This window comes from Dermacentor andersoni, chromosome 5 (genome assembly GCF_023375885.2).
Source record: "Dermacentor andersoni chromosome 5, qqDerAnde1_hic_scaffold, whole genome shotgun sequence".
Lineage (NCBI taxonomy): Eukaryota > Metazoa > Arthropoda > Arachnida > Ixodida > Ixodidae > Dermacentor > Dermacentor andersoni.
The window spans coordinates 24,865,662-24,874,636 of record NC_092818.1 but is presented as its reverse complement, the minus strand read 5'-3'; the positions used below and the strand labels follow the sequence as shown (position 1 = coordinate 24,874,636).

Sequence of the window (8,975 nt, the reverse complement as noted above, 5' to 3'; positions counted from 1 at the left end):
GAAATAAGTAATTTGTAAACCTTCTCTAACACCTAATATATTAAACTATTTTAAGTTATTTCTTACCGATTCTGAGACCGGTAGTCGCAATTTTGAACTTTTACTAAGGGCACACTCAAAAAGAAGTGTTCGGGAGCTTCGTTCACACTCGCCTTTTACGCACACCCTTCTCCGGCAGGAACCGCGCGCACGCGCAGTCGGTGCAGTCCCTTGGATCTTGCTGGCTGTGGTAGTCGGTAAGTTAGCTCTAGTTTTGCTGCCGTTATCCGCGGTAATCTGCCCGTAGAGAAAGTTACGCCGAAACCTGTCACTTTCACAAGTATGCCAAAGTCTTAGGATAACTGTATCTGCTGGTAATTTCAGAGCAGACTTCCAAAAATATCGCCGATGATGTCCGAGCTAATTCCCTACGGCTCACGAGAGCCGGCTTCTCTGTGAAGGTCACCCCAGCAAACTGAAATTAAGATTCCCGGTGTCCATCGTTTGCCGTTCTTTTCGGTGGCGCATTTAGCGACATAGTTTATTCGCACCTGTTGCCTTGTTGTACAATCCTTTCGCCCTCACTTTGCAGTTGTGTACACCCTTCGAGGACCAAACTAAAGATGTTCGCCCTCAAGCTCGCCGCCCCCGTTTCACGAACTGTGGTGAGTACTGACCTTGCATGACCTCACCCGTTAAGACTTCACTGCCTTTAGTCACAAGCCTCTACTGTTAGCAACGTAGTGCTTGTCTAGAGAGGTTTCTGTTCTCAATACAGTATTGAAGAGCACCATCAAAAGCAAACGGTGAACTGCGTCGCCATGTTGAAACGACCCCGTCGTATCTCCACAGCAGTCCTTCCTTAAAGCGCCGCTTTGTCGGACCCAGACGTTCCAGGTCTTCAGGTAGCATAATTTCCACAATTTCGTGTGATAGGCGTTCACAGGTTTAGCTTCCCATAAACCGGCTTATTGGCCTCAAAGACCTCCCGCGAGCCCCGGCTGCTAGCGGGGCGCGTCCGGCGTTATCCCGTTAACAAAATGGACTTGCCGCGTGCTCTCGTTTATGCGTAACTGATTTCGTCAATCACGCCCGGCCGCTGCATATGTGCTAAATAATGTTCCACGCCAGCCGGTAACCTTGTAGTTCATGGAAGTCTTCGGTTAACTGAGGCCCAATGCACTGTCGCAGCCGGACGAGTTTTCGTTCTGCTAAGGTCATTGATGCCTGTTCAATCCTGGTCACCTTGCAACGCCCAGAATGTCCTTCGTAGTCCGAAGCCTGAACAGCTAGAGGTCATTGCTCCGAACCACAGCGGGCGATGAAATTTCTTTGCTGAAAGTTTCTCGATAACCTGAGGGGGCTCGATAGCGTTCCCACTATTTGAAGGCGCCAATATGAACGCTCACTCAATCGATACTGTGAATTTGTTTTCCTCTAAGCCTCCTTGATTTAGTCCGAAAAATGACCTGGTTGTAGATATAGTAGCAACTTCATGTGGTGCGCCTACTTCTCGCCATTCAAATTGCCCGCTACCGCCCTCCCCTCCCCTTTTTTTTTTGAGTTCAACACGCACGCAGAGAGGCCACCGCTGTTGGACACCCCTATGCCAAATGCAGGTCAAGTTGTCCTGAAGTACCTAATCAGTGTTGCTCTTGATGTGCCTTTACAAGCAGTAACTTCCCTTTAATTTATCCTGTTCTTCAGTCCCTCGTTAAACTAAAAAAAAATTTAGCTAGTTTCCTCAAAGTGTGACAAAGCATTGATTGTTTCCAGGCCTCTGCCACTTCCCGGTCTTGCCTGCGGCCTCTGTCCTCATCAGTCAGCAACAGCAGACTCTTTGAAGAGGTGGGTTGCATGCGATCTACTAGGCAAGATATAATGCTCAATTCTACAATGCATCTTAAGGATGAAGGTGCATTCGGAAGCTCAATTCTGGCAGCACAGTCATTTGACAAATAAACCTGAGAAGGGTGTAAATTTGGCCTTGTTTTTCGTACAACATGCTGCAAGTGAAGCACACCGTGTTGTACCTTCTGTTTGTCCCAGTTTTTCGTGCTTTCAGTGTGTTCACCGATAAGTTGGTCTCGCACAAAAAAATTCAAGCCTGCGGATAAGGATTTGACTTCCTAGAAAGCAGGAACACGTGTAGTGGCCTGTGAATGTCAGCATATTTTGTTTGTACCAGTATTTAAGTTTTACAATTACTTGCCGTGGTCGCTTCGTGGTTATGATGTTCGGCTAGGTTGAAATTCACGAGGGTGAATTTTTGAAAACCTGTAATAGCCTACTATAAACAGGAATCTCTAGAGTACCAGTCTTCGAATGAGTTTCCCTAAGCTTGCTAGCAATATGTGCAAGACTGAGGCAATGCACACGGCACCTTTCCAACCTAAAATCACTTGGAAGTATGTCTACAGCTCTATTTGCTAAACTTAAGGGGCCCCCCCTCCTCTCTGGATGCACTAGTACAGAAATATTGCTCTACGTGATCTGTACTGCAGTTGTATTTGATGTGTGATGCTTTCTGCGGAATAGCTATTTCGTACATAACTTCTGGACGTAATATTACATCAAATAACGCACTTCTGCACACCAGTGCTGCTTGTATGCAATGCACATGGTTGCAGGCTGTGGTAGCTGGATCGTCACTCCTCTCGTTAGGTGTCCATATCCGTGACACCTTCCATGTAATAGTCATGTTCCGTGATGCATGAGTGTGAGACTTTGTGTTGCATTGAATGACACAGCACATACCTGGCAAAACACGGGGAATGCGGGAGATGGAAATGCAAGACAATGAGCAAAATGAGAACAAGATGAAAGGCAGGAGCCAACGTTTCGATGAGTGGACTTGTTTTGTTGCGTTGAAAACGACGAGTCCACTTGTGAAAACGTTGCCTCCTGCTTTCATCTTGTTCTCATTTTGCACAGCACATATTTGACTTTCATATGCGACTCTCCATGTTTAGTCGTAGATGTGAGCAGCGGAAGAAGTCTGGGAACCTTCACAGCTTTACCTGCTATGTATGAAACAGTGGTAATTTCAACGGGTTCAAAATGTCTCCATGCACCTTTAAAGCTTGTGGGTAGATGGTTGCTTGTGTAGGGCTGAAGGCTGTTTTCAACATAGCTTGGTTCACTTTTTGCTCCTGCAGAACCAGAGCAAGTCCGTGGTGCTGCCCGCCGGAGTCTCTGGGCTGGCTCTTGGCGCTGGGCCTCTTAGCCAAGTATGTTGCTTACCGATGCTTAAATCGTTTCCTCTTCATAGCTGCCATGTTCGAACCGCCTAACTGCCAATGAGTGAACTCGTTGCAAAAAAGTTGAACTGCCTTGTAATACTGATGCATGAGTCATGCACAGTGCCTATTACTATTTTTTCATTTATAGCAGTAAAAGTGCTATAGGTGTTTCTGGCATACTCCTTTAGCAAAGAAATTTCAGAATAAATGCAGGTTTCAGAAATCCATACTTCATAACTTTTGGAGGTTCCTCATGGCAATTACGGGGTTAAAAGGGCCCTGCAACACTCCCAAAAAAGCTCGTTGGCCGACACAGGAAGCATCATCGCGATGGGCCAATTTCTTGCAATGGACATGTCTATGTGCAGCAACTACGCTCAGTGGTTAAAACTATTATGCATTTTTTGTTTGCACATTATTGCGAGTACTGTGAAAGACATTATGGCATTACGTTATAGATATTTTAGTTATCAACAGCCGCAAGCGTGGTCTTGTAGCTATAAGAAACTCGGTATGCTGATGCCATGGCCTCTAAGATTAAAATGTATGCTGTTCTGATTAGTGGCCCACAGTGAAGCCAACAAGCTCAACAGGCTTGGGAAACATGGTTCGCATATGTTACCTAACTTCACTGCCTTGCTGTTAATGGACAGTGAAGTTAGTCATGAGGGAGTAAAATTTGGCACACAGTGGCTGGAAAATTAGTCCAGTATAGCTTTCATTTCACTTGTATTTCGAACATGCACATCAAGCATGCATGTATTCGCAACAATTACCTTAGGTTTGCGCGCATTATAATTTATTGCTCACTTTGCCGGCAAAATATCAAATAAAAGCTTTCTGCTTGATTCTGTGCCCAAAATACCGTATTTACTTGCATAATGATTGCACCCCTGAATTTTGTTGTCAAAATACTGTTTTTGTTTTTTTTTCCTTTCCTGTGTAATGATCGCATCGCGAACCTGCCGCAGCAATGATGTGTGCTAAGTCTAGCTAATGATGATCGCACCTACGATCTGTAAATGCTATGCGAACAACTCTTCCAAGATATACCAAGCGGTGTGGACGCACCGAACATTCTTAAGCAGATGTTCCATTTCATTCCTTTCATCACTTTCCGCATTTCCATGAAAAAAAAAGCTACAAAGAAACTTGCTTTGGCTTTATTATTTGTAGGCTTTATAATGGTTGTGGTCAACAACAAAAGGTGCTTTTCAATTCTCGTCGGCACGCAACAAATCACGAGCGGCAACAATAGTAGCCACGTTTACACTGATAAGTTAGAAGTGTACCCTATTCATACGCCGATGCTTGTAACACAGCTAAGGTATTCGCCCACCCATAGCGGAAGCGTGCTGTGTTAGGATAGTGGTGAAGACAAATGCCGCAGTTTCCGCAGCGTGCCCACCATGTGTTTCTGTGTCAGTTTCTGTCCCCTCCAAGTGGTCATAGCTGTTATCGCCACAAACTTGCCGATAGTAACGATATTATTCATTACTGATAAGAAAGTGTTTCAATGCGCGTATGTACTCACCAGAAGAAAAAAAAATGCAGTCGGTGCATTCGACCACCGGCCTCCATTTTTGTTTCGATGTCCCGCACTGTTACAGCGGCAGCCACCTATTTGTTGACCTGTTGTCATCCCGCAGCAAATGTGGGAGGAAAAAAAGTTTTCACAGGAAATTTAACCCGCGTGATGATCGCTCTCCTGAATTTGTGTCAATTGTTTTGATAAATAAGTGCAATCATTGTGCGAGTAAATATGGTATGTGCAGTGATGCAGGCAATGTCCTAATTTCCAAACAGGGCTGTGCGGTGTAGGAAATTTCTATTTTTTATACATCAGTCTATGGCCAACTCGGCAGCGCTTGCGAAGCTGAGTAATTGAGCATGCGCAAATCGTCTATCCAGAAATAACCTTGATTCAAGAGACGAACTGTTACATGTTTTGCCTATTATCTTGAACTTGTGCTGCGATTCCTTGAGCACATGAAATGATTGAAAACATTGCTGCAGGTTGTGCGGGGCTTCCAGACCAGTGCAGTCCAGCGGGACATTGACTCTGCTGCAAAGTTCATTGGAGCTGGAGCTGCTACCGTCGGTGTCGCCGGCTCTGGTAGGCTGTGGCTGCGTTTAGCATGCTTCGTCTTAACTGTATTCGTCTTCGATGTACAGTAGAACCCTGTTCATACATTCTTGAAAAAATTGGGAGAAGAAACGTACCAGCCGGGAAAACATACCATCCGAATTTAAAAAATTTACGGACACCAACTATTCTTGACAAAAATTTAATGCGAAGCATCACGATAGTTGCGGCATGCCAACGCGGATCCAGCTAGTGGGGCTCTGGCGTCCCGAGGTGCATTTTTGTTGTTTTCCTATTGTGTGGCATTTTAAGAGTGACTGGAAACTGAAAGAAATCGAGCTGGCGGGCGACGCCGGATGCCCAGGATGAAAAATCTGATGCCCACATTGCACGCCGCCTGCAGCAAGGAACAGCGGCACATTTGGATTATCGCTCACTAAAAGCATGCACTACATGCAATGTGCCGTAAAACAGATAAGCAAAGGTGCTTATAGCAATAGGTTTGGCGGCGATAGCTATGAATGCGCAAGTAACGACCTGGGCGTAGATTTGCTGGTACCGGAATAATAAACTGCGCACAGTCGTTTTCACATGAGACGGGCGACTATACACTGTTCCGGTTCGTGCACACCTCTCGCCTTTTCTTGTTCATATTTGATCTAGTGGCCGCAAAACATGCGAACGCAGTCTGCAGCAGGGAACAGTGGTGCGTTTTGGTTATTGCTCATTAAAAACATGCGCTATGCTTCCGATGGCACCATGCGCTTTGAAACAGATAGGCAAAGAAGCTTATTACAATAGGATTGGCAGTGGTAGCTGTGAATGCCACGTGCAGCGACCCCAGGAAGGATTTGCTGGTACCTAAAACAAAGACTGAGTGCACACTGGCATTTTGACGCGAGAGTGGCGGGCGAGTATTGCGGTAAAGTTCCCGCAGCGGCCAGCTATATACTGTTCTCGATTGCACGCGCCTCACACATCTTGTTTACATGGGATCTAGCAGCCAGAAAACGTATCGTACGGTCGCAGTTTAGCGACGTGCTGAACATCGATGCCGAGAAATTGTGGTTTCCAGGAACGTATGAACCGGCAAGGAATGATCGTAACTCTATTCTGTTTTGTCTATTGAGCCATTTTCTATACGGTAACTCTATTGGGTTACTCCGGTAGGTGCTGCTAATGGCGCTGCCGCTGTATCATGAAAGCAATCTGCAATGTAAACAAAGTGCGGCCAGCGCCAGTAGCTTTGTATGCACTGTGCTTTCGACGTTTAGTTCGCGTTAGACAGCAGAGACAGTTAGCAAGAGAAAGCACAAAGGACAATTTGTTCTGTTGCTGCTGCGCTTCCTCCCTCTGTTTTTACAGCGACTTTCCGTGGTCATTGAGTGAGATGCATTCATGTTTACCTGTGCACATGACACAGTGCTTGTTAATTTAGCTAGTAAGCTAGTGTTTACAACTTTATACGGCCGATAAAACCATCCTTGCTTTGCCTTTCGGGCACAACTGCTACTTTTTACTTTGGACGTTCATCACTCTTTGCAATAACGTTGTTACACATCGCGACCAAACTTTCAGAAGTGAGGCGGTTCAGGTGTCACGGACTTCAGATAAAACTGAGTTTTGGGCGGATAAGCACGGTATGTTGTCACAAGTCAACTGTAGTTGTCATACCAAAGAACTATTCTTACCACTGTGAAGCTTATTTCCTAGTATCCAGCTATGTGCCTAAAGCAAGATTCTAAGTAGTTATTGCTCCATTGTTCACAGAAGCAATGCTAAATTATTTTTAGTTAATCATGAAACTAATTCTCATTTTAAATATAATCTCATATTTGAAACTGTCATAGGAAACTGAACAAGGCTGTGCACTTTCATTAAATGTGGCAAAGGAGGTCTTCAGGTCGGAATACCTACGATGTGGGGCTGAATGGCCAGCTTACAAACAATTTTAACAATCCGGCAGGAAGCTTTTTCTTGTCGTTAGAACATGTAAATTTGATTACCCTAGTGCAAATGGGGAAAAGTTACGCATGTCCCATTGAAATAAATGAGACACTTTAGAAAAACTTAATTGCAAAATTAGATGAAATATTTCTGAATATCCTCTGCACATCCGATATTACAGGATAGGGGCAGTTGCGTGCAATTTTACTTTCTGCAGAAACCGCATCACTTAAACTGTTACTGCGATCCAGAAGTATACAAAAAATTCAAGATGTCCATAGGGTTCCGCAGAAATTTTTGGCCTAGACGTAATCTTGCATGCAGTTTTTGCCTTCGCACTTCAAAACAATAGTTTTCCTAAAGTGCGAATTGGCCAGAAAGTGTGACCTGAAAAAAATTTATTCAAAGATCTCATGACATCCCAAAATTCATTCCACTGCGGGGTAAAAAAAAAAGGCTTAACTTTCTTTTATTGCAAAGGTAACAAACTTGCCGAGGAGCTTCTTTACATGCTTAAAAATTCAGTACAGACAAGATTAGGGAATTTGCATTTCTGGCAAGAACGCTGATTTGTAGTCCTGCAAATCCCCCTTTAACTGCATTGGTCGCAGGGAGTTTGGCTGCTACTTACAAGCAAGCCCACACCTTGAGCAAGTCACGTTGGTGTCGCACAGGCCACGGTGTAACAAGTCTCCCGTCTGCTTTCAGGTGCTGGTATCGGCAGTGTGTTCGGCAGCCTGATCATCGGCTATGCCCGGAACCCATCCCTGAAGCAGCAGCTGTTCTCCTATGCCATCCTGGGCTTTGCCCTGTCTGAGGCCATGGGTCTCTTCTGTCTTATGATGGCCTTCCTGTTGCTGTTCGCCTTCTAAGACACTGCCACATGCCACGATCCTTTTTTTTTTTTTTTCCGAATTGTGCATTAGAGACAGTTGTTGGCTGGCAATCGGACCTCTTGTGTTTGGAGGGGGGACTGCCCGTAGTGCAGGTCATCTGTAAATGCCCGGACACTGAATTAAACAAGTAAAAAGATGCAAGCCTTATTGTGTGATCATTCTAAGTACTTATGTGACTTTGCCCCACCATATCCAGATTTTCCTGTGCAACATAGTACTCCCCTGAGCAAAAGTATACGGAGCCGGAATTTATTGATGAAAACAGATTTTCTTCCATGCCTATGAATGCAACTTTGAATTAAGGACTGCAATCCAAGCTTGACACTGCACATTTTCCAGGGCACTTGTTGATTTCAGTTTGTGCATCTGATTTTACAAACATTTCTAGTGAGCCTGTAGTCCTTGTACTTTCGCTTACCTGTGTACACGACTGCAAGTTCTTGCTTGTTCATACTGAAGTACAGTGCAGTCCACTTATATCACATCAGTTATAACAAGGAGTTCAGTGTGTCAATTGGGGCTACGGGAGAAAATATTTAACATGTTATTCACCGCATATCGGATATAACGATTGAAATTCTGCCTTTTGGGCGGTATTTTCCATGCAGAATAATGGTGAAATCTGCTTGCCAAGTGCCCCTTACCCGAGACGGGGCAAAAAGTTTGCCTATGCAAGTTCGTATCTGCCGCCATTACCGTGCAGCACGTCCCGCCAGGGCGCCGATTCACAACATCGCAAGTTGGTGCGGCGTGCCACAAGATGGCGCCAGCCTCTTCACCTCTGCTATGGTGGCTAGATACCTCTGCGTTGGCGGCGAGCGTCCC

The 8,975-nt window shown here is 45.0% G+C and overlaps 1 protein-coding gene across 2 annotated transcripts; it reads left to right on the top strand.

The window, feature by feature from the left end:
* Positions 1–133: 133 nt before the first annotated feature.
* ATPsynC (ATP synthase, subunit C) lies at positions 134–8,286 on the top strand. 2 transcript variants are annotated; one of them, XM_050177444.3, is made up of 6 exons: positions 134–236; positions 572–644; positions 1,756–1,827; positions 3,138–3,209; positions 5,238–5,337; positions 7,963–8,286. In XM_050177444.3, exons 2-6 carry the CDS (start codon positions 603–605, stop codon positions 8,124–8,126), a joined length of 450 nt encoding a protein of 149 aa, XP_050033401.1. In that variant the 5' UTR covers positions 134–236; positions 572–602; the 3' UTR covers positions 8,127–8,286. The 2 variants fall into 2 exon arrangements, with proteins under 2 accessions (XP_050033401.1, XP_054926126.1); XM_055070151.2 differs by lacking the exon at positions 134–236 and adding an exon at positions 255–319.
* Positions 8,287–8,975: the final 689 nt, after the last annotated feature.

What these genes read in the sequence shown, in the direction of transcription:
- ATPsynC (XM_050177444.3), top strand. Translation starts at nt 603, where the DNA reads ATGTTCGCCCTCAAGCTCGCCGCCCCCGTTTCACGAACTGTG. An exon ending in GCGCTGGGCCTCTTAGCCAA is followed by an intron (nt 3,210 to 5,237) that starts GTATGTTGCTTA and finishes ACATTGCTGCAG; the next exon opens with GTTGTGCGGGGCTTCCAGAC. An exon ending in CGTCGGTGTCGCCGGCTCTG is followed by an intron (nt 5,338 to 7,962) that starts GTAGGCTGTGGC and finishes GTCTGCTTTCAG; the next exon opens with GTGCTGGTATCGGCAGTGTG.